At 45.8% G+C, this 24273-nt stretch overlaps 1 protein-coding gene across 3 annotated transcripts in view; it reads right to left on the reverse strand.

The window, feature by feature from the left end:
• spn-E (tudor domain containing 9 protein spindle E) overlaps nt 1-24273 on the reverse strand; it is a 153491-nt gene that overhangs the window by 127101 nt on the left and 2117 nt on the right. For all 3 annotated transcript variants that reach the window (XM_084582928.1, XM_084582930.1, XM_084582929.1), the window contains exons 3-8: nt 21836-21896; nt 19671-19901; nt 14111-14332; nt 10953-11075; nt 9392-9472; nt 8937-9095 (exon numbers count right to left, since the gene is read on the reverse strand). In XM_084582928.1, coding sequence (XP_084439054.1) covers nt 8937-9095; nt 9392-9472; nt 10953-11075; nt 14111-14332; nt 19671-19901; nt 21836-21896 — 877 coding nt within the window. The remainder of the gene's footprint in view (nt 1-8936; nt 9096-9391; nt 9473-10952; nt 11076-14110; nt 14333-19670; nt 19902-21835; nt 21897-24273) is intronic.

Genomic DNA, 24273 nt, shown 5'->3' on the forward strand with positions numbered 1-24273 from the left:
TGTTATTTTTTGGCAAATTGTAATAAAAATTTACAGCCTTACAGAATTTTTCACTCTGATTTCAAATATGCAATCCTTTTTCTTGTAGCCCAGTTAGTTTGCAAGATAATCTCTAATCATCTTCCTTTGTTTAAGGCCTAAGTTCTGAAATAATGGGTTGTTAAAAACTTAAAATTAGAGCATGGTTAGGTAGCTAAAAGAGTAAAGAATAAAATGTTGTGAGCAGTTTTCCGACATGTTAATTAGCACTCATTTTGCAGCATTATTAATTTCAGTATAGAAAGCGTGTGCACCAAGTGGGAATAAACTCACCAAAATTAATTTTAACATTCAAAAACAAAAAATCTGCTTCCAACATTTCACACAGCATACATTCAGCTTCCCATTGCAAAAAGAATTTCAGCTCTACGTGCTTTGCGTGCTGAGATATAGAGGCCACAAAACTGCAAGTGGTCAACAATGCATGTTCTGAGAAAACAGCAAAAGAAACGGAGGATTATTTAACTGACATTTCCTGGTGCAATACACACATTTACAATTTAAAATGACTAGAAACCCTCAGATATGTAGTTTTTACTTTCCAACGTTCAAGTGTCACCTCCTCCATTTTGATTTGAAGTTGCAGCACATTCAGTTGTCACTTTTTCGGCTGCGCGAGTCACATGCAGGCAGCATCTTTTTTTTGTTTTTCACGCATGTCGTTTTACCAAGCTCTCGCATCAAGACCACGGTGAGAAACATTCATTGCGGAAAAAAGAAAGTCATTTGAAACTGTTTGCTGTTTCCCAGTGCTCTGCATTGCACGGGAAGCAAGCACATTCACTAACGGCTATGAACACAATCCGATCGACGTAAACCCGCAGCGAGCTCTACACCGATGACGTGTCCCCGGAATTTACGCACTAGAGAGTAAGTTTGACAACGATTTCTTATTCACGATCACATTTTTCAACGCAAATACCGCCGCCAAATGCTTAACACTTCGCCAGTCCGACGATTGTGGACTCCACCTCGCCGAGCGGACTGTTCGCCGCGCTGCCGTCATAGTCACGAAAACAATCCGACTACCACTTCGTTGCTGGAGTTGGCGAGAGGTCAAGCTTTTTATGTTTTGAGCTTATCTTTTTGCTTATCTGCGGCCTGCGATATCACTGTGTCGCGTCGCGGCGGGTGCGACCGCTGGCAGTAGCAGTCTCCCGTGCTGGGGAACACGCTAGGCCTACTTCAGGCTTGCACGCTCGATCGTTCGGTGCTCGATTTTCGTCGGCCTGAACGCACACAGCCGAGGCAGAGCATCACTTCGGATGATTAGTCAACAATTTCTTTTTCTCTTCTTCCCAAAATCTTGCAGTGAAAGCACATTGTGGTTCGGAGCCAAGCGTGACTAGCGTCACGTCTCCGCTGTCAACACAGCGGCTCGGGTGCGCCGTGCAGACGCTGCCAGCTAGCTCCACCAATGCGGTGATGCCTTGCCGGCACGTGCACGCCGAAAGCCAATGGAATTGCGAATACCACGTTTTCGTTTTTGCTATTTTTTATGCGACCATTGGGCGAATGGAAACAGCAGAAGCGGCATTTTGGAGACGAAAGGCGGTTCTCTTTCAAATAAGACCAAGATGGCTCCGGTGCAACGCATGGAATGAGAGCTGCGTCTCGCGAAAAATGGTCATTTCGGTGGCCGTTTTCGGCCCAAATTCGGGCAAGATCAATTATATAAATTGGCACTGTGACTAAAATACTGATCCTAAAGATGAAAAACTTAGCAGATAGGTAGATGAAGAGCTACTGATTTCGAGGAGGAGGAGGAAAAAACTTTATTAAACGCGCGAGTTTGGAAAATCACATTTAATAAAAAGTGATTTTCGTCGCGAATGTTTGGTCGAAAAGACCCGTGTCCCCCCGATAAGCTGCCATTTTACATGAGAGACCACCAGACATATTGAGCTCTGCAGCTTTATCTAAACTGCTTAAAAAAAAACAACCCCTCACCAAAGCCAGAAGCCCGTTTGTGGTGAAACTGCTACACAGTTACTACGCAGCAATGCTGCATAGTAAGTTTGAATGACGCTTACCTGGTTTGGCCACGCGTGACTGACCAGAACAGTTGTGGAGAGACTGGGGGGAGCAAAAGATGCAAATGCACAACCTTCTGGCGATGGTCACTGGTGGCGCCATCTGGCATCGCTGAAGGAAAGCGTCAAACAGAAAACCGTCGAAGCGAGCACTGAAATGCGCGCAGCTAGCCAGATGGCGCCACTACTCCCCTTCGCCAGAAACTGTCGCGTTCTTTCGCTCCCTCAATCTCTCCACATTAGGTTCTGGTTTCTCATCACGCACTGCCAAACCAGGTAAACATCGCTGTCAGGCAACAAAAGGGTCAACAAAGCGCAAGCTTTGTGCCCGATTTCCCCGCGAACAAGCCTCCAGGTGAGGCGGGAAAATTTTTCAAAATGGCTCAGATAAACTGGCAGAACACTGTAGATATAAAAAGACTGCTTTAACCAAGCCATAAAACCGTGCCTGCATGGCCTGTAGGGGTAGCGTGCATGACGCTGAAACCAAGATCACAGAGTTCAATTCCCACCTGACCCACCCATCTCAAACGGGCTGCCCGTGTTGGCAGCTCGTGCCAACTTGGCCATGTCCTGTGATCTCCCAATGTCCTACAACCTGCAGACATATTAGCGCCCAGTCACGCCACCTGCCAACTACCATCTGGCAGAGGCATTTTCAATCATGCAACATGTCTCAATGCACAAACAGACGCCTTTCTGACAATTTAATTTCCTCACACTGTTCTTGCCTAGTCTGCATAGCCAGGGGTGGAAGCACGCTCTAGCATTTTTGAGCAGCTCAGGGAGCAGTAATAATGCCGTTTTGGAGCAGTAAAGCAAGAGTTTTGGAGCATGCTAATTATGTTTTGGAGCATGTTTTTAGGATCGAACGCTTTTAATAATTGCAGTTTTCTATTCCTGACATACAAAAAATCCACTCCGATTCCTTTTTAATCTTTAAAAGTTCAACGCTTGGCTTGACTGTGCATGCATCTCTGACAGCTGACCTGAGCAACAATTTGGAACAACACTAGCAAATGGAATGCTTTTTCTACGCTTAACATCTGAAAATCAGGTCTGATTAAAAGCTTCTGGCCACTTGACAGATTCAAACGTGGAGTTTACCAAAGTACTTTGATGCACTCAAGCACCACCACTAGTTTGGGATTCACATCAATGAGCAGCACATTTATGCTATCTTGTACACATCCTTTCCGATTCTATGCTTGTGTCGATAAATTCCTGAGCACTGGTCAGTGCTGCCTGCAAGCAGGATTGACAGCACTCATGGGTAGCCTTCTCTCCTCTTCAGATTATTTACTTCGCAAGCTTCTGCCAATGGCTCCTCATGTTTTTGCTTTAGCGATGCTGAGGCTACTTTCAGTTCAACACGTTAAAGGTATGCCCTGTATGGCTTTCCAACACTCCTGAGAATATTTACAGTGATTTACACCTTCATGGCATCGCCCTATGATGCTTCAAGGGTGCTTTTGTCTTATGTAGGTTTGGCATATTTGTTCCCAACAAGGAGGCTCGATGGTGAAGTCTGTGCTGGTTTTCACAGCAGAATCATTAGAACAACTCATGTAGTTTATTGCAGACAAAAGTTTCCTAGGTCCACTGAGCGGTAAAACCAGGTTCTGCTAAATTTGATGGCAAAATATTAAAGTTTGGAGCAATATTTCATTTTGGAGCAGGATGGAGCAGAATGGAGCAAATGAAGCAGCACTCCCATCCCTGCTTAGCTGATGCTTGCCACACAGCAGTCAATACGATTACAATAGAACCCTTTTATAATAAAGCCACTGGGACCGGCAAAAATCTTTACTATACCAAGTTCTTTACTATATCAGTGGTTGGCGATAACATGGCCCTAAGTTGCATTTCGGTAATTAAATGGCTATTACTAAACACGTCTTGTTGCTTATAAAAAAAGAAAACACTCAAATACCTTCCATCTCTTTCCGTCTCTTCGCCCCATTTTTTCAGTTAAAAAGTTTTTTGTTTACATCTTGTGGAAGTACTTTTTAAGCATGAAGGCAACGTGGCTATGAATACAACTAAGTTTGATTTCATTTGAAAACCAAAGCGTTGCACGAACATGGCGTCATCTTTTGCTGTTTCCATCAGTAAGAAGGCAATAGATGAGAAATGTGCACGGCAATCAAGTGCTGCAAAATCACACATGCCGTATCTCCAGTTCTTGCCACTGCTGGTTCGCGCTGCACAGTGCTATGAATGTTCGGTCGTTTCTTCCCTTCCCTATTTCTCGCTGCACTTTTACTCTCCTTTATTTCTGAACGAATCACGCCGCCTTCTTTCCATGCTTGTAAACAGCTTTTCTTTCTTTCCTATGCATTGCGTGCTTTCCCTCACGGCTCCAAGGCTTACGTAAAGCTGGCTTCTCTTGACTGCAACTAAGCCTAGTGGTAAAGCCATTTAAAAGAACACTCGGTGTTGTTTTTTCTTTAAAAAAAAATTGCTTCGCTTTTGTAGGTAGTGCGCACGGCGATTTCATTTCATGGGAAGGTGTCGGCGTGGCCAAACGCACCTTACTATAACCAATTTTTATCAAAAATGTTTTTACTATGAAGGGGAGAAAATGCACAGTCGTCTATGGAAGATGAACTTGGACTCCAGTTTCACTTTACTATATCAGAGTTTACTATAGCAGGGTTCTAATGTATTGCTGATAAAACTGAATCTAAGTATGTGCAGTCTCTCAATTTAAGCTCAATGACATCAAGGCCAGGAGGGACTCTACGACTGCCTCTTCAAAGAAAGCCTGGCCTTGGGCATCAGCACGCCCCGGAACACTCTCCTGGCACCGCCACAATTTTGTAATAAAAGTAATCAGCAGATACCTGCAGTTCGTTTTTCTTTTTTATCTTTACTACCTTGAAAGCACTGTTTTTGGCAAGAGTGGCTTATGCCATAGTTAGGGGTGTGCGAATATCAGGAACTTTGAATATGAATAAAAGATGTTACTCGATTCAGGAGTGAAAAACTGATATTCAGAACTTTCCGAATATTGAAAAACCGAACTGCGTAAAAAGGGACGGGACAAAACAAAAAGGGACGGGTAGTGGCTGAGTCCCTTTTGAAGGCCTTAACACCCCGAATCTAAAACTCTGGAGGTGGATAGGGGCGGAAGATTGAAGTGGTCCCCTATGTTCACAGGGTCTCGCACTGTTTGAAGAAGGTTGGCGGAGAATGTAGACAGAAAGTGAAGCAGTCGAAGTATAAAAAAAAGCCGTTGTTCTCACTTCAGTTTCTATCTCAAATGCAGACAACAGTCATATAGGCTTTCATCAGATAAAGTTACCGCAATGCAAACTGTTTTCAGTACAGTTTTTTAAGGGATATTTCTTCTGGTTAACGAGAGCGTAGTGCATTCGGCAGCAACATGACAGATCCACCTGGTTTCACACACGAAATCCTGTATGATATTTGTTATACTGGATTTTTCAGTAGGGCACACACTTCTGCGGAGTTGTAGCCTAATTTTATTTGCAAATACGATGCAAATTCTGAAGTAAACGAGACAATGTTTGTCGTTTTTTATTCATTTTTTTCCCTTCACTAATCCGATATTCAAAGGCATATTTTCCCCCCACATTCGTATTCGAAAATTTTGATATATTCACACCCCTACCCTCGTGGACAAATCTTCCTGGCTATGGAGCCAATGCAACGGGGGCGGAGGTTTCATCACGGTGTTACTACAGCATGCAGTTCTGGCATATCTGGCCTCAGGTATGGTTTCGGTTTCAGTTCCACCTTTACTTGAAATAATGAATTCCGATCTTCCAACGACGCAAAAGTGCCATTTTTTACACCACTTACGGTATACGCGAACACATATTTGCGGTTAATGAATATCATACGCTGCGTACACTGCCGAAACACACACATTGCGAAAGCGCCCAGGACCCGACGGGTAGACACGGCAGCAGTGGCTGACTCACGCTTCGAGAGATGCCCGGCAGATGGCGCCGCTATCCCGTTTGCACGGTGTCGTGTACCGATTTTAAAATGCCCCGCACTAACGTTGTACTGGCCTACGTTGTAGTACAATCTTAATGCAATAACAGCATACACTATTACAATGATAAACTATTACAGAGCACGATCCGCATAATTTATCAAGGGACTATATTTAACTATGCAGTGAGCTGATGCGTTTTGGCTCTATAGCATTGGCTGCATAGGCACAAAAACTTGCCAAGAATTGTAGTCATAACGCAATATTATCTATCACAGAGAGCCAGCTTCCTCATGTCTGCCCTGCAGAGGTGGCGCAGTGGTTACGACGCTGGACTACTGTTCCCAAGGATGCGGGATCGAATCTCGGCCTTGGCGGCCGCTTTTAGATGGAGGCAAAAAGCAAATCTCCCGTGTGCTGTGCGATGTCAGTGCACGTTAGAACCCCAGGTGGTCGAAATTTCCAGAGCCCTCCACTACGTCGTCTCTCATAGCCCAAGTCGCTTTGGGACGTTAAACCCCACAAACCGAATCAAACCCCCCCATAGCTCCTTAAAAGGCCCCTGAAATGCTACTTGCGGTAATATGCTAATGCAAGAAATCCAAAGAGGAGTTCTTTGAGAGTATTCGAGTTGACAAATTTGAAATCTGTGCGTGGAGTGAATAATTTGCAAAAGTTTTTTAAAAAGTGCTCCTGGCAACCACTCGTGACCAACCGGGGTGAGACATCCTCAAGCGCTCCACGCATGAACCGCCCATGCAATGTTACACGGGCTTGCTGGGCGCGCCCCTGCTCACTGGACGCCCCCAAGTTTACGCCGGTGGGATGAGGCGCCATCGCGACTTGTTCACTAAATTTTCTCTTGCGTGCCGGTGTGGGCCGAGTTGGTAAGAGAGAGAAGGAGGATCACTTTCGATCGCCCATAACTTCAGTGCTAATAAAGCTAACTTGAAAACTTTTACATTGCAGTGGTGGTTGATGAGATACCGTATTTACTCGAATCTAACGCGCCCTCGATTGTAACGCGCACCCGTTTTTCGTGACCCCCACCCCCGAAAAAAAAAAAAAGCTCCGATTGTAACGCGCACCCGTTCTCCGCGAAAAAGAGTACCGCGCACCTAACGCTTTCATACAGCAATACAACTTTGTCTCGTTTGGAAAAGCAAAGATTTAATCTCGGTGCACTAAAAAACACACACACAAAAGGAAACGGCTTATCTTGCCAAGATTGTCACTATGCCGGCACAAGGTTCACTCGTCGTCGCTGTCAGACAACTCCTTGTCACTGCTGACGGACCAAAGCATCTCATCCTCGGTGCCGTCCATGGCATTCGATATGCCACATTTTTTAAAGGCCTTGATGACCATGGCAGACGGTATCGTGCACCACGCATCTTTCGCCCATCCAGTGAACTCTTGCAGCGAGGCACGCTTCATTCTGTTGCTGGGAGTGAATTCATGGCAGCCACTCACAAGCCATTCGGTGTACAGCGCCCAAATCCTATCTTTCACTGGCTTGTTCAAGCAAACATCGAGCGGCTGGAGCTGCGATGTCATGCCACCTGGTATCACGACAAGGTCGGTGTTGCACGCAGCGAGCTTGTCCTTGATACGTTGGTCGAGATGGCACTTGAAAGCGTCGAGCACAAGCATCGCACGCAGGCCCAAACTGCCGCCGGGTCTCTTGCGCCAGACGTTATCGATCCAGTCGGCGACCAAGTCCGTTGTCATCCAACCTTTTTCATTGGCGCGCACAATCACGCCACTCGGAAACACGATTCCTTTCGGGAGCGTCTTGCGCCTGAATATGAGATACGGGGGCAGCTTGTGTCCATCCGCGGTGCAACAAAGCATTGCGGTGACGCGTGTTTTTTCGTGGCCGGAAGACAACACGCGCACTTGCTTCGCCCCCTTCTTTTCAACGGTTGTGGTGGCAGGCATGTCAAAGTACAGCGGTGTCTGATCGGCATTTCCAATCTGGCCGAGGTGGTAGCCGTACTTGCGGCGCAAACTTAGAACGAACCGCTGAAAACTGTGCAGCTTTTCTTCGTACTCTTCAGGTAACTTCTGGCATATCCCTGTCCGCCTTCGAAGAGAAAAGCCTTTTCTCTTCATAAAATTAGACAGCCAGCACCTGCTCGCTTTAAAGTCGCTCCGCGTTAGCCTTGTTTGTAGGGCTAGCTGCATCGCCCGGACTTTGAGCAGGTCCGTCGTCACTGGCCGCTGCGCCGCTCGCTGCTCTAGAACATATTCTGCGAGCCGCTCTTCTATTTCGGTGAACCGGCCCTGCTTCGGTCCACTGAAACCTTTTCGTGTAGCCTTGCTGCCGAAAATCTTTTCCTTCTGCTTGCGCCAGTCCCGCACGCATGTTTCCGGAACTCCGAATGCGCGTGATGCGGCCCGATTTCCGTCCGTCTCTGCACACATGATGACTTTCCGTTTAAATGCGGCATCATGATGAACTCGACGAATCTTCGGCACGTCCATACCGGTCGGTCAATCGCAGAAAACGGGTAGGCTAACCAAAGCACATGTACCAGAGCACACGAAGGACGCTACTGCAGCTAGGCATAGACAGCTAGACCAGCTAGTAGGCTCGAAGTGCATACCAGGCGGCCATTTTGAAATGCCGATGGCGATATGATATCGGAGATTTAGGGTCGTACTCGATTCTAGCGTGCACCCAATTTTTGGACACGATATATCGGAAAAAAGGTGCGCGTTAGATTCGAGTAAATACGGTACCTAATGCTCGTGCATGTGGTTCTAGTTTTCGTGAATAATTTTTCACGGGCCGCTGTAATACAGACGCCACACGCCAACAGTCTTGCCACAAAGCAGTTTCTTTTGGACGGCAATTTATCACAAGTGTAGCGACTGTCTGGAAGCAGACTCACCTCCCCCAGTGTGGCCAGGCTATTGATGTAGTACTCCTTTACTTCCATCATCTTGCCCGGTATTTCCACGATGGGGGCTGGCTCCGTCATGGTTTTCAGTAGTGTGGCAAAGTACTGGGCGAAGCAGTCCACGTCAAACGTCGCTGACATTAGGATTACCTGCAATGCACCACAACATGTCTTTAAGGATGAAAAAGTGGTCACATTATCGTTTAGAGAAAAAACAATTTCATAACGCTCAAAGCTGCGGATGACACTGCTCCCAGACACGAATGCAAAAACTTTGCATGTCCCGTACACCGAGACAGTGTTAGCCTTTGTACATTGCAGTGCACCGAGGTCTAGTCTTGTCTACCCTCAGAATACACCTGCCAAATCTTGACAGCTATGCGAGATGGGTTCCACGAAAAGACAACGCACAAACGTGGAACCCAAACATAGTCACATACACTTACCTTGACACCTCGGGAGTTGGTTCGCAAAAACTTGCGGACCACGAGGAGCAAGAAATCCGTCTCCTGGTCCCTCTCATGAACCTGAAAAATAATGCGTAAATTGTGATGCTAGCCAGGAAGCTGGACCCAAACTAAAGCTTACCCAGAATCACACCTCATTACAATGAACATGGATGTATCAAATTATCGGATAAAATAAAGCACTATGGGTTAAACTTTTTTTTTTTTTTTTTGCGATAGCCATCTATCACCAGACAAGCGCTGGCACACGGCCACTCCCCCCCCCCCCCTTCCCCCCTGCTGGAGCTAAAGTCAAAAGATAACACGCGGTGCAGCATCTTGGCTCACTGCCAAGAAATGTGCTGTGGGCTGTGAGGCGTGCAATGGAGGGGCGCGGTAACGACTGACGCCTTTATTTTTTTTTTTTCAGATTCGTAGGCACAAATCGGGGCTGGGTGGATTCATCATGCGAGTGAGTTCGCTACGCGACTAAATACGGTGTATTTACTGTAATGCAAATGGTTCTTGTCAGTTTTTTTGAGGCCCATTCGATAATTCGAACTTTTTCCCCAGTCCCGTGAAGTTCGAATTAACAAGCTTTTACTGTATTATGTTTGGTTATCGCATTGCAGACGCAAAGGCTGTACGTGATAAATGGTTAAAGGAAAACACTGTAGATAAGATTTTTTATTGTTGTTGGAAGACAGCTTTGAGGCGACATTGGATGCCAGCTGTTTTATTTTAATTTACTACAAGCACTCATACTAATTATGCGTCCTACAAACAGAGAGGGTAGCATACGACCGTCCACTGCACTATGTTCCTCTACACAAACATACTCGAGATTGCTTTACTGCACTCCGCATCGCGACCGAAATACTGATCGACATAGTGGGTACCCTTCAGCCAGTGAAAATGGAAAAGAATGTTGCATGGTACGCCACAATAAGGTCTGTCACAGCAAAGGAGCACCCCGCTACACCAGAACTAGGCACAACCAGGTAAAACAATGCGCTGCAACCCACGGAGTTGCCAGGAGAGTGAGGAAAAGACCGCGAACACCCCTCCTTTCGGGGAAGGTTTGGTGCCACCCGACAAAAAGCCCCCCACCCCCGAGGGGTCCCCGGAAAACTGGTTCAGGTGCCCAAAGGCGGCTCATTTTCACAACATCGCGGTCCAGAGAGGTGGGTTTCTTCCCCGTGTGAATACCCCTTTAGGGGATAGCAGTCGAGCACTCTGTCCACTGCGCTACCATGGTGGGGCGCGAACAAATTTTCGCTCACAATACCACCTTATTATCACAAAATCTAACTGTATAGTAAATTAAAACTCAAAAGGAAAGAGAAAAATGTAATTAAAAGAAGGAATAACTAAGAAGGAAAGTCTATTCGTTCAACGTAAATTAAAACTCAAAAGGAAAGAAAAAAACGTAATTAAAAGAAGGAATAACTAAGAAGGAAAGTCTATCCGTTCAACGTTAGACCAGAGCAGGCCACAGCAGCTGCTCTAGTACAAAATTCGAGACCGGCAACTGCCCCACCTCCCGTCACCGCATGCTCACCTCGTCTATGATAATGTGCGTATAGTCGTTCATGTCTTTCTTGGAAATTAACCTCTCCAGGAGCACCCCCGTAGTCACATAGGCCAACCGCGTGTCAACCGATGTCTTGTTGTCCAGGCCCACCTGCAGGTTACAAAGAGTGGGTTGCAAAGGTTACAAAGGGTTGGCAGGTTGCAAAGCAGCAGGCACACTACGTGTGATGCACTTGAACATCTTTTCTACTTGGGCACCCTAGTTGTTGCTCTCCAGTACCACTGTGCCCAACTCTAGCATGATCCCCGTTGCTAAAGCTATGCTCTTGGTACACAAAAAGCCTTATATATTCTAGTCTCCATTATCGTTAATTGTGAATTTTTCTGTAGTTCCTTGCCTTCACAGTTTTCCAATAATCCTAAATTACATCAATTGACTGGATGTTCACCCTCACAGGAATGTCACCTTCAATGACAAGATGTCCAGAAAAGGCAATGAAGGAATAGAAACGATAGTGCCCTTCCTGCACTATCTTGCGACAGAGCGGGCTAACATCAATGACAGCTGAGGTGGTATAAAATGCTGGTGCTGGGAGGGCGTTCAGCAATACTGGGAAACGGGGTGTCTTTTCCTTAGAAAGTCCAGAGTGGCTGAGCGTAGTAACCACCCAAAGTGCACGAGTCAATTTGACTGCCGCGCACAATCACACACACTTATACATCCATCCATTAAAGGCAAATGCAGCAAGAAAGAAAGAAGGGAAGAGAGGGAACGGCAATGACAAGTACAGTCACTGTGATCAGACCAATAAGTGATTGGCACCGAGGCCAATCGGCATAGCACACTCCCACGACACCGTGCACAACACCTCCCTCTCCACTCGACTACATCCCTCTATCACTCTTCTCGTGTCGACCATCAACATAAGACTGGATCTATTTTTTGCCGTACTGACACTTTTTTGCATTCTTTCATTCCTCGCACATCGAAGGAGTGGAACCACACTCCCGCTGCCGTGGCTTATACATGGGATTATGCTGCCTATCGTCAGTCTTTGATGACGCTTTTATCTGATGCGAATACAGTCAAACCTTGTTATAACGAACACGGATACAGCGAATTATCGGATATAACGAAGTAAAAGCAAAGTTTGGTTGGCTGTGCTTTATTTCTATGGGAGTTCTATCTGTATAACGAAATGAAAAACTAAAAATTTGACCCTAAATCGGTTATAACGAAGCATATTTTGCATTCACAGGACTCAAAATCCACAAAGAAGCAAAAAAAAATATTCTTCAAAAAGCTAAATTTCGGTTTTATCAATCGCCTCCACCTAAAATGTGTTTGAATCACCCGCGCTTTCGCACGCCACGCCATCTAGGGACCGCGAATGAATCTAGCATCAACGGCTGCCTAGCATGTGACCGGCACGTGATCGAACCACCGCCCGCGTCGCCTCCACATAAAATGTGTTTGAATCACCCGCGCTTTCGCACGCCACGCCATCTAGGGACCGCGAGTGAATCTAGCATCAACGGCTGCCTGGCATGTGACCTGTACGTGATCGAACCACCGCCCGCGTGCCCCTGCCCCTACTTTTTGCCGATCCGCGCGTGTGCTCACTTTCCTCGAGGTCGTGCCGTCGTCTTGCAGCATGGCGGCGCCGAAACGCACGGTCGAAGTGGCACAGTCGACAATAAGAAAGTGCTTTGTTGATGCTGGCCTAGCCCCATCCACCAGCGAGACTGAGCCCAACGACGCCCACGATTCTGAAGGTGAAGCGGACAATTTCGACGAGACGACATGGCATCAACTGGCTGTTCCGAATGTTACATTCGAGGACTTTATTGCTGCGAGAACAAAAACCAGCCAAGGGACGAGGACGAAGGAAGACGATGTACACACGGAAGCTTCCGTGTGTACATTGTCTTCCTTCGTCCTCGTCCCTTGGCTGGTTTTTGTTCTCTAAGACTATGTACTAACTGACCCAGATTTCAACCCTCCTTTATTGCTGCCGATGACAACTTGGCTGTGGCGCCCGAATTGACCGACCAAGAAATTGTCGATCAGCTGCTTCCTACAGATGATGCTACGAGCAGGGATGAGAGTGAAGAAGAAGGCGAAGAGCGAGCTCTCAGCAGCACCGAGGCCGCCGATATGGCGAGGAAATTGAGAAGGTACCTTGAGAACCTACCTGTGGCCAAATCAGCTGACATTAGGAAAGCGCTGCACAGTGTCGATTTCGTTGAGAAATTTATTCTATCGAATAGTGTGAAGTGCCGCCAAATGAAGATTACGTCGTTTATTAAATAAATCAGTTCTGCGTGGCCTAAATCCCGATTTGTGTGCTCATTTTTGCTTGGCAGTGCAAAATGAAAGGTAAGGTTTCGCGTGCTTATACATACCACGCTTCAAAGAAAAAAAAAAATGCTTTTTCTTCAGCTTTGTGCTTTCCATTTTAGGCTAGCCTTTACTTGGGTTTATGAACAGAATTTTCTTTTGTAGGAATTTGTGTGTACTTTTACAACGAATATCGGATATAACGAACGAATTTCCGCGCAAAATGAGACTTCGTTATAACGAGGTTTGACTGTAGTTAGTTCTTTGTGCTTTGTTATTTTCATCGTTTTTTATTATTTTTTTCCTGCTATGATTGTTCAGTTTCTTGCGTTGCATATGTTACAGATGTTTTTGTATTTTTTTTTTCTGTATTTCCTTGACTGCTTGAAATACTGTATGCTGCTACATTTTAACTATGTTGTTGTACCCCCTGTAACAAAAAGAAATTTTTTTCCGTTGCTTGCTTGCCCACTCCCCTCTGTAATGCACAAGAATGGTGAATTGGGCGAGTTGGTGTGTTTGCATTTTAGGAAACAGTGCAAAGAAGACAAGGACAAAATAAGGCATACACACACGAGCGCTCGTGTGTGCATGCTCGTGTGTGTATGCTCATGTGTGTATGCCTTATTTTGTCCTTGTCTTTTTTGTGTCCCCTCTGTAATGCCTCGGCGCTTGAGGGTATCGAAAATAAATAAATAAATAAATAAAACCTGGATGACATAACTATACCAATGTCCTTTATTTACTGCTTGATGTTGAAGGTACACACGCCAACCAGCTCTGCTGGGACAAGTTTTTGCAAATACGGGTGAGATAAGAGAGAGAGAGGGGGAAGGACATGGTACCTGATAGCCGACGATGGTGCCCAGCGACCAGCCGCGCTCCTGGCAGACGCGGTGTGCAACACTGATGGCTGCAATCCGGCGCGGCTGAGTCACCACTATGTTGCAGTGCACTCCCCTGGTGGCGCAGTGCTCCAGTACAAACTGGGGCACCTGAGTTGTCTTTCCGCAGCCTGTAGCTCCATGAATCACCACTGCAGGATACGTGTCCACCATCCGCAGTATCTGCACCCATCGAAATATCCAGTTCATTGCCAAACCATCACAGCAAAGACAGCCGATTTCAGGGCAATCTCAGTCAGTTGCATTTATAGTCACCGACCAATATTTCGCACCCTCAAGGGGTACGAAAAGCATCTGGAAAACCAGGCAGTCAGAAAAAACAAATTCACACTAAAAACATCTTTCTTTACCGAGCGGACTGAAAAATTAACCAGTATGTTTCTGCGTTATCTGCTGGCACCAGACGCTGTTCAGTGCACGAGACAGATGCACAATTTTTTTTCCTCGGAGGGTGCTCTCGCCTCCGTTGCGCCGGCATCTGACGGAGAATCACTTATGTTACATTAGGCGTGTAAAATTTAGGAACCCATTCAAATGTGCACTTCCGGCATAAAAATGCAAAAATTAAAGAAAAAAACTAAACTTTTTTGTTAAAGTAAGCAATAAAAATATGTAATAGACCTCCAGGTGTAGCAAAAATAAAAGGGACATTAGAGACAAATTCACCAAAATTTCAAGGCCAGTGCAAATATTTTATAAACCCAATACATTTGGTTGAACAGTCAAGTACAGTAGACGACCGATTGTTCGGATTCTCAATGGACCACGAAAATGTCCGAAAAAGCAAATGTGCACCAAAAAAGCTCAATTTATTGCCTATTATTGACTTTGAGGCCGGAAAAAGTCATAAATGCCTTTATGCACCACGCTCTGCTTCCGTGCTAACAGGTCTGCCTGAATTTTGCTTGCATAAGCTCAGCTTGGGTCGGCTGCGCTGCTACAGGTGAGTCATTGTCGTCGTCGCTCTCAGACTCCACAAGCACTTGGCGAATAATTTCTGCATCTGTGAGCCCAGCGGACAGTTCCAACTCACGGTCCACGTCTATGAACTCTGAAAACGAGACGGCCGATGGAATTTGAACACCAGGAGTGCGAAGGTCGTGAATGAGCTGCTCACTGCCAGCTGCTCGATCACGCTCTCCTCGTCCAAGGCAGCCGACTCGTCATTCAGCACAAATTCGTCATTCAGCACGGAAGCAATTGCACAGCACTGTGAGTGCTACAGATTTCCACGCATCGGCGAGCATACTAAGTGCTACAAACAAATTGACAAAGTAGGATTTCTCACTGTCGAGGCACACCACAACCCCCAACCACTGGATCACAACACCGACTCCATTGAGTGCCTTCTCACTACCGCTTTGCACGAAAAAAAAAAAAAAAAATAAATAAAAATCTTCTTATAAAATCCGGAAACAGCTTTTTGAAGAACTGAAGCCGATTCAATTAAATGCAAGCCACAGTAGCGACACAACATAGTTCTCGCATCAGCACGGCCCCGGCTAGGCCTACTCGCTCTGCTCAGCAATGCATGTGAAACGCACGGCGAACACAAAGCGATCACGCTAAAAGAAAAAAAAATACACTCCAGTGGCGAGCAGCAACGGTAGCGACATTGTCCCGGAAACGGAAGCTGCTAGGCAAATAATATAGCCTCGATCCAGCGTCAGTTTAGCTGAGGAGCGGCACGCAAGGCCGGCATCGGTTTGGAGGCTATTGAAGGAAAAAGTAAACAAACAAGATGGCGGTGACACCGCCCAGAATGTGTGGCAGTTGGCCCGGCTGACGCTTGGAATGTCCGAAAAATTGCATAGCCCTCCTTATTGTGTCCGAAATTTTGAGCAGCATAATACATTGACTTTATAAGGTATGTCCTGGGGCCGGGAAAAAGTCCGAATAATCAAGCATGTCCGAAAAATTGGGTGTCCGAAAAATCGGTCGTCGACTGTACAGTCAAACCTCTATATAATGAACATGTATATAATGAATTATTGAATATATCGAACTCTTCCGAAATATTTTTTTCAAACACATGTATTTTTAACTTCCCATAGTGAACGCAGTTCGGCATAAAACGGATGTTACGAACTTCGCGACACCAAACACTACCTCACTTTAATAGCAGGAGGCAGGCTTCGTTGCACTACAAGTTTGTTGTGCGGCGCAGCAAACGTTCAGGACTACCTCGAAGGCACTGACAGCGCCACAGATGCCACGACAACATTGAGCTGACAGCCAAAGAAATCGATGGCCTCCGAGATCACCCCCGCATGTGTGTTTGTGCGCGCAGAAGTGATCTCAGAGGCTATGAGAAATCGTTCGCTTCTCGCAATCGCTGACAGCTCCGCTTCAGCAGCGGCGGCAGTGGCACGACCGAATGATGCTTTTTGCCTTTTTGGCTTTTGCGTCTTTTCGTGTTTTAGTGTTAGCAGCGGCGTCACGCTGTGGCCGTCGTAGCATTCGGTGGAGGCCACGTCGTTCGTAGTGTCGAGTGTGGTGCGTGGGTGTGTGTAGTGCTGTGATGATGGTGAACGTGAAAAAAAGAGCAGCACTGACTTTGGAGCCAACTCGAGATAAAATCAGGGCCTTCAAGGCAGTTTACAAGAGGAGACTGATTGACCCTCTTCCTGTGAAGCTTCGTATGAAGCAAGACTTGAAGATCGACTTGCTGGGGGCATTAAAGCGGCATGAGACAGCGCGAAAAGCGAAACGATTGCGAACTGCTTTCGGCATGTAGGTTTTGTTCCAGCAGAGGCCCGTGCATCAAGTGACGATGGGGATGATCCCGACGAAGCAGAAGCAGAGCTCCGTGAGCTCGATGAGGCCTGGAACTATTTTTAGCGTTTTGTTGGTGACATGCCTTGCAACAATGACTGTAGAGAACATTGTAGGCGACGACGACATCGCGGCAGCCACGGCTGTACTGACGGACGCCGAAATCGCTGTGGAAGGTTCTGAACATCCCGCAGACGAAGCTCAGGCTGACCCTGCAGACGATGAGAACACAACTCACAACTTCACAATTCAGACTTCACAAGAAGCGCTTGCTGCATTGGATTTACTGCGCAGCCACTGCAATGCTATTGAGAGCAGTGGGTTTGGCCTTGTTGAGTGTTTGCGAACTGTGGAACAGGGCGTGATACGGAACGTGATCAACACAAAAAAGCAGGCCGCGATAATGCAGTTCTTTGCGTGTAAATAAATGGACGTGACCCAAGTAGGCACCCTCCTAGTTGCTTTGCCTTCTCTGATTGAATTTTGCTGCTCTTGCATGTATTTTCTACGAAATTTTATATTACGAATTATGGATAGAGAGAACTATTTTCCAATTTTTTAACTGTTCGTTATAACAAGGTTTCACTATTTCACATTCAATTCGATACGAACGTTTGGTTTTTAGAAATCTTAAAGCATCCATCTCAAGCGAATAACATTTAAGGAACACTTGTTTTGCGTGGTTTCTGCTTGCTAAATCACCTCCGAAATGGTACCATAGCGCCAGCGTGGTGACGCTCCCGTGGAAGCAATGGGGCAGAAAAATCGCTGGCGACACTAGCAGCTCCTGTTTTTTCAGCGGTAAACACTCCGATCGTTAAAATGCATTCGTACCCACCCGAGAGTAGAACAAGGTATATAATATATTAAATTGCAATATTTTGCCACTATTACCACTGAAAAGATTATTAACAATGTGTACGACTGGCAAAAACCTCGGGTTTTACCGGCAATTGCAACGTATTGATGTTCGCTTCAAATTGCGCAATCCACTCTTGCTGCAACAAGCCAATCCAATCCATTATTGCAGTGGACACGTAGGGAGCGCCTACAGCACTTGTAATGCTTCTGCTCATTTTTTGATCTGTTTTGTCGCCTGCAGCTCTCAGCCAGTGCTTTCGCACATTTTGTTGAGCACCCACATCTTGTGCGTACCAGGAATGCAATCATGTTGTTGTTGAGCACTGCAGTAGCGCTTCTTCAGTGCTTTTCGCAGCTTGTCCTTGTCTGCTAATTGTTTGGCACCCTTTGTGCTAGGATTCAAGGAAAGTATCTTCAAAATATTTTCAGATGTCCTCAAATTGCCTGGATTAAAGCGCATTGCTGCCTCAGCCACAGCAGCCTGAACAGTGAAAAGTGAAGCATGGCAATGCTTTGGAGCCAAGGGCCATACGAGAGCATGCAAACTCTCATTACAGTTGTGTGTTTTGCCCCTTTGGCAACGCTCAATAAGCTTCCTGTCTGACAGCCTTTCATACATAGGAAGCAGGACTTTGCACACCAGGCGACAGGTTGTAGCGATGCTGTGGCACAGGGTCACCACTTGCTGTGGCTACGTTCTGGCGGCACCGCGAGTCTGCTCCTGTTGGACAGAAACCATGATTCGAAGCCTTGTCGTGGCACTGAATGTTAGAGCTGGCAGAACCACTGGGTCTTTGTTCTCCACAACGTCGCTGGCTTGGTCGTTAAAACTGACATTTCCGTTGTCATCGGTGCATTCCAACACAAAAGCCTTCCTGAAGTTATCCGCTAGTGACTTCTTCCTCCTTTTAACGTATCCGTGCCACGTATAGAACTTTCCGGCAGATCTAGACATCATAACGTACTCATTCGCCGTCGGCTATGGCTCGGCAAATGGCGCCCTGTGCACATCGCAGCCGCGGACTAGCAGACGGCTCCGTCCAGCTGGGCTAATCGGCTGACTCCCTGAGGTCACGTGCACGCGGCAACCAATAAAATTGCGCATTTCGTTTTTTTTTGTGTGTGTGTGTGCCTTTTTTCTCTGAAACCAATTGCCAAACAGGGTTGGAGGCAGCGGGAAAATCAAGACCAATGACTACTGTTTCGAATGAGACCGTGATGGGTCCGATCGGAGCTGCGAAACGATTGCTGCACATAGCTGAAAAAAATACCATTCTGGCATCAAATTCTGCATGAATCCGGCTCGCGCAGGTAATTTTTAAGATTAAATATTGACTCCTGGTGCAAGAAAAATCGTGAAATGATAGAAAAATATATGTACATTTTGAATACCACATTTTCAAATCTTTTTTTTTTTTCTGGCATTTTTCGGCCATCAGAAACCGGCTTTCCTCTTAACTTCATTTCACAGGACAAGCCAGTGCTAACTATAATAACTACACACCCTACAGATATTTAAGCTCTGCACGTGAGTCCACTACTCCTATTTCAAATGGCTATTTCTGGTTTGGTTCATTAACGTCTCAGAGTGGCTCAGGCTATGCCAGATGCCGTAGCAGAGGGCTGCAGAGAAGGAAGTATCCGAAATATTTGTTATGAAGAAGTCGCCTTAAATCAGAAAGCCACTGTTTGGACGGGCCTAAAACTTTTGCCTTCAGTAAAATCCCGCCGCTTTTTGTGCCTTTAGTGGCATGCACGTTTATTTGTAGTGGATAAATTGGGCAAAAAAGACCTCTGACTCGCCTTTCCAAAGCTTCTACACCCCTACGTAGAAGCAAATAAGCTCATAAAGCATCACACTAACCCGCTCGCGGCAGGACGTGACGGGCAGGTCATAGTTGGGCACGTGCGCCACCTGGCAGTAGGTGGCGTACACCAGTTGGGTGCTCTCCACCGAAAGCTCCGCAATGGCCCCCTGGCCAGCCAAGGAGCCCACAATGGTGCTCAGATCGTCATTGTCCACATTAGACGAGGCACCACCTTCGGAAGACGATGCTGACTCTGAGGAGGAGGAGGCCTTGGCATCCGCATTTGCCTAAACAAGAGAAGAGCCAGAGTTAAAAAGGAGAAAACGAATTTGGGGCTAATAGAACTATGAGCACAAAGTTTTATACAGGATTGACTATTGTTTAATCTGCATTTGCAACTGGCGCGAACAGAAAAAAAAAAAGGAGGGCTACAGCTTCAATCAACAAACCAAAGTATTCACAACGCCTCACTCCGAGCATGTTCAGCACAGTGAATGAAAAGGATATAAAGAACAGAAGCTGTTGTGAAGGGCTGTCATAAAGGGAAGGTATTGTGGTAGCATTGTAAATTCTGACCATGCTGTTAGCTCGGAGCCAGTGTGCGGTGGAAGAACAAACTCTGCTAACAGGGAAGGCATGCCCCGCAGGCATGGTAGTACGGTTAGGTTAAAGCGGAGCTTTATATTTGCCTGCATACCTCCTGTATTGAGGCTTACTTGCCAAGCAGAGCTGGGCCTGCATTGGCTGAAATTTAAGACTGGCAAAACTGCACCGCTGGTAAGTCTAAACCATAAATTATGGATCGCCCCACTCAGTCAATGGCCAATAATTCTAGTATTGCTGGGGGCTTCCTCATCACAGTATACAAGCTCACTTTCTTTCAATACAAAAAATTTATTTTACATAAGCCAAGCGCTCTGGACCAAAACTCACACACACTGCCCAGAGGGCTATTTTGCACGACGTCAGTGATGACGCCATTATCAGCAAATGAGCTGCATTTGCATGCTGTCTCACTGCGGCAAAGACAAATTGACGGCAGAGCAGCTTGTACAAAGAAAAGACTGCTCAAAACCTCGCTTTTTTCACGTGTTCATTAATAGTGCAAATGTTGACTCTGTAGATACTATGACTCATTTACCAATGACCAATCGTGATGAGAAAGGAGGTCCGATCACAGTGATATGGGGTGAACGTAGCATGTCGCTTTTTTTGTTTTTTCCAATTTAGAAATAAAAAGAGTTTTCAACAGGGGGGTCAAGGAAAGCACCAAAGCGCCAAGTACACCCAGACACTTGACAGAAAACATCCGAAGAAATGGGCTCGAGAACCGTTAATGCCTAGCAGGGTCTTTTCTTTAAGAATTACAATGGTAACCTGCGTACATGTTTAGCAAGGTGGAGGAGAGTTAGCAAACTTTGGGTACTGACAAAACGTGCCACGGGATGGCCAAAGCCTTCACTAGCATTTCTTGTGCTGTTTTTGCATGCTGAGATCCTGGTGCAAAAGCATATTTCGTTAAACAACAGCCCTGCAGGTATGATAGCGACTGAGCTTTATCGACAGTCGACGCATGATGCAATAATAATAAAGTAATAATCCAAACTGACTGGCATCGAATCTGTCTGTAACCTGACTGGACAGAAACCAATTGCACTACTATTACTTTTCAGCTGTGGCACATTCGTTCATTCTTCACATGTATATGAAGAACAACTGCTACTTCCGGTGGACTGTCCTTCTTCAGGGTAGAATTCAAGTGTCTGCGAAAGGGCTAGAGAAAAGTCCTTTGACCTTGCAGCCTGCACTGAAGATGAGGCTGAAGACTGTACAGTCTTGTGATGCATCCCGAACATTTAACCTAGCAGACTCACAGGTACTGAAGTGTACAAAGCTACAATTGTGCGACAAATGCACAAAAACGAACAAGAACACAATGCTAAACTTATGTTATTCGCATTTAGGCACACAAGATTTAGCCTGCCCAACTGACAAGTCAAGTGCTTCTCGAAACTGTCTTTCCGAAGTAAGGCCAAAATTATTGCGATAAAAGAAAAAAGCCCCGTCCTGAACTCCGAGGATGCTCGTTCAAAAATACACTACCGGGCTTCCGTTTTAGTTTGGTAACACTCGCGGAATGAATATCACAGCCCCAGAACCCTCCGTTTTCTAAGCTAGCAATGATACGCTATGTGGAGACACAATGCTGTACACCACTCACCATTCTGGACTCCGCCAGCTCTTTTTCCAGATATTCATGGACATAGTCAGTTCCAGATGAGCTGAAAGGCATCATCATCATCAGCATCATCATCACCACAATTAGAAGCAAGTTCAAAGGCACCGTATATGCCAAACGTAACCAGGCAGCTGCATCGGTTATCAGCACTGCGCTCTTCGGCGCTGGCGACTCTCCCATCTTGGCCTGCGAGTAAACTTGCATGCACCTAAGCCTCCGTTCTTGCTATCCTTTCCCGCATGATAAGTAAGCGGGTAGTAAATGTGGCGTGCAATTTCACTCCTGTGAAGCCGAGTGAGAGTGCATTGCTTAGACCAGGCAGCTTACACTCGTAACCTAAAAGGGTCACAAATGGAGAGCACAACAGCGCTGCTCGGCCTCAAGCTTCTTCCGGCAGATGACAACACTGCACGGTTACTTTTGCCAAAGACAGTATGTTGCTTCACTACTCATCTATAGATGCAGCTGGAGAGTTTAAAGTGGCATCAAGGAGGGCTGTATTCAATCATGGTTATTGCTCGAAATTGATTCCCTGGCACTTTCGGGACATGCTGACATTTTTCCAGAAACGTAACACACAATTACCGGCCGGCATGCTGTATTTACAAATGTCCCCCCTTCCCCACAAGCCAATTGAAACTAACCATGTCTTTATCTGAAAAGAGTAGTTTTAAAGTGAATGGCCATGTGATGTGGCCTCTAGGATGCATTTTGACCTTGCACTGTGACCTCTGCATTTAATTTGACACTTTTCTTCCAGCTCACAAAGGCTTCGTTTCAACGAGAATGATTCCTTTAAGATTAGCACACGATGGCCCATTAATAGATGCCAACTTTTGTTCGTCCTTGGTATCATTTTAATGTCCCAAAACTGAACGAAGGCCACAAGGGAATTAATTTCGACCCCTTTAACGAGCGCCAATATCATACAACACACAGCTGCTCTTCCATTTTACCTCCTTCATTATGTGGCCACCATCACTGGGACAAAAGCCATAGCATCTAGCGTTCTGAAGACTTCAAAAGAGAGCAAAAGATGAAGGAATTGTAAACTGTGGGATTTGGCGTTCAAACGCGATGCGTGGTCTATGAGAGATGCTGCAGTGAAGGGCTGTGATATAATTTAAAACATTTCACAATTACTTCCTTTGTTTCCCAAGTCAAAGTTTTTCTACATGAAACATCGTTTTAGATCCTTCCGAATCCCAACTGCTATGTACTTTAGAAAAAAAAAAGTGAAGACAGTAGCATAACAATTTACACAGCGCACACCTGATAATCCAGGAATGAGAGTACATTCACATCAAAGACTGAGTAAGCTGGACATTTAGATTAAATGAGCCAGAATTAATGAGAGCCCACTTACTATCAACTAAGTACAATCACCCTGTCTCAAAGCGACATATGTATTCAATGCAATTTACAGAGTTTAATGAGAAAAGGAGGGAAAACAATGCAATCCAAGAGAAGATGTAGAGCCTAACACCCCAAAACAACTATAGCCTATGATGGGCACCGCGGTGAAGGGCTCTTAACTTCAACCATATGGGTGTCCTTACCAAGCGCTAATATCGCACAGTTACAAGCATTTCTGTATTTCAGCTCCACTGAAGCATGGCCACCGCTTTTCAAGTTGGAACCCGTGACCCTGACAAAGATCAGTGGCCACCTGCCAAAGCCACCAAACTCCTACAGCGGATAAATTACACAGTTGTATTTGCTAACCCCTCTAATAATAAAAAGGTGGATAACTGAGCTAGTTGATTCATGCTTCGGATTTTTGATGCAGCATGTCCTCGCGTTTCTCTCTGCGTCCTCGTTCTTTTTGATACTGCTGCATCAAAAACCCTCTAACATCTGCCTGCTGCTATGTTTCATAAAACATTTATGCATTCTAGTTTCCACTGGCATCTTAATGACCTGTTGAATGAAATATGTATGAGCATGTCCTAGAATGTGCAACCAACATTCAAACACAATGCACGCATAGAACAGCACAACGAATACAAAGTGTTATCCACCGAGAATATCCCTAGATATCCCCAGATATCCTTGTGAACCAACTGATCAAGTTTTCAGATCAAAGCCTGCAGACTATTCACCAACTGAATTATAGTGCAGGTAGATAGAATCAAGGAAAAACAGCTTCGGAGAAAAACGATGCCTGCTCAATGAAGCATCCACAGTAGGTGGAAGCATGTCATGTCTGCCTAGTGCCATGCACTTGGCAATGACTATAGGACGGCTGTGTGTTTAACAAGTACTGCTAATGCAGACTATGAAGCCACACCAGAAAGAGAGGTGAACATCGCCAGATAGCCAATATGCCATTCTAGGACCTAGGCAAGTCAAATAATTACATAAATCAATAGCATACCAAACTCCCCTCAAGATTCCCGGTAAATGCGCCTGGTCAAGTG

This window comes from Amblyomma maculatum, chromosome 10 (genome assembly GCF_055883805.1).
Source record: "Amblyomma maculatum isolate TAMU_Amacu chromosome 10, ASM5588380v1, whole genome shotgun sequence".
NCBI classification, from domain to species: Eukaryota; Metazoa; Arthropoda; class Arachnida; order Ixodida; family Ixodidae; genus Amblyomma; species Amblyomma maculatum.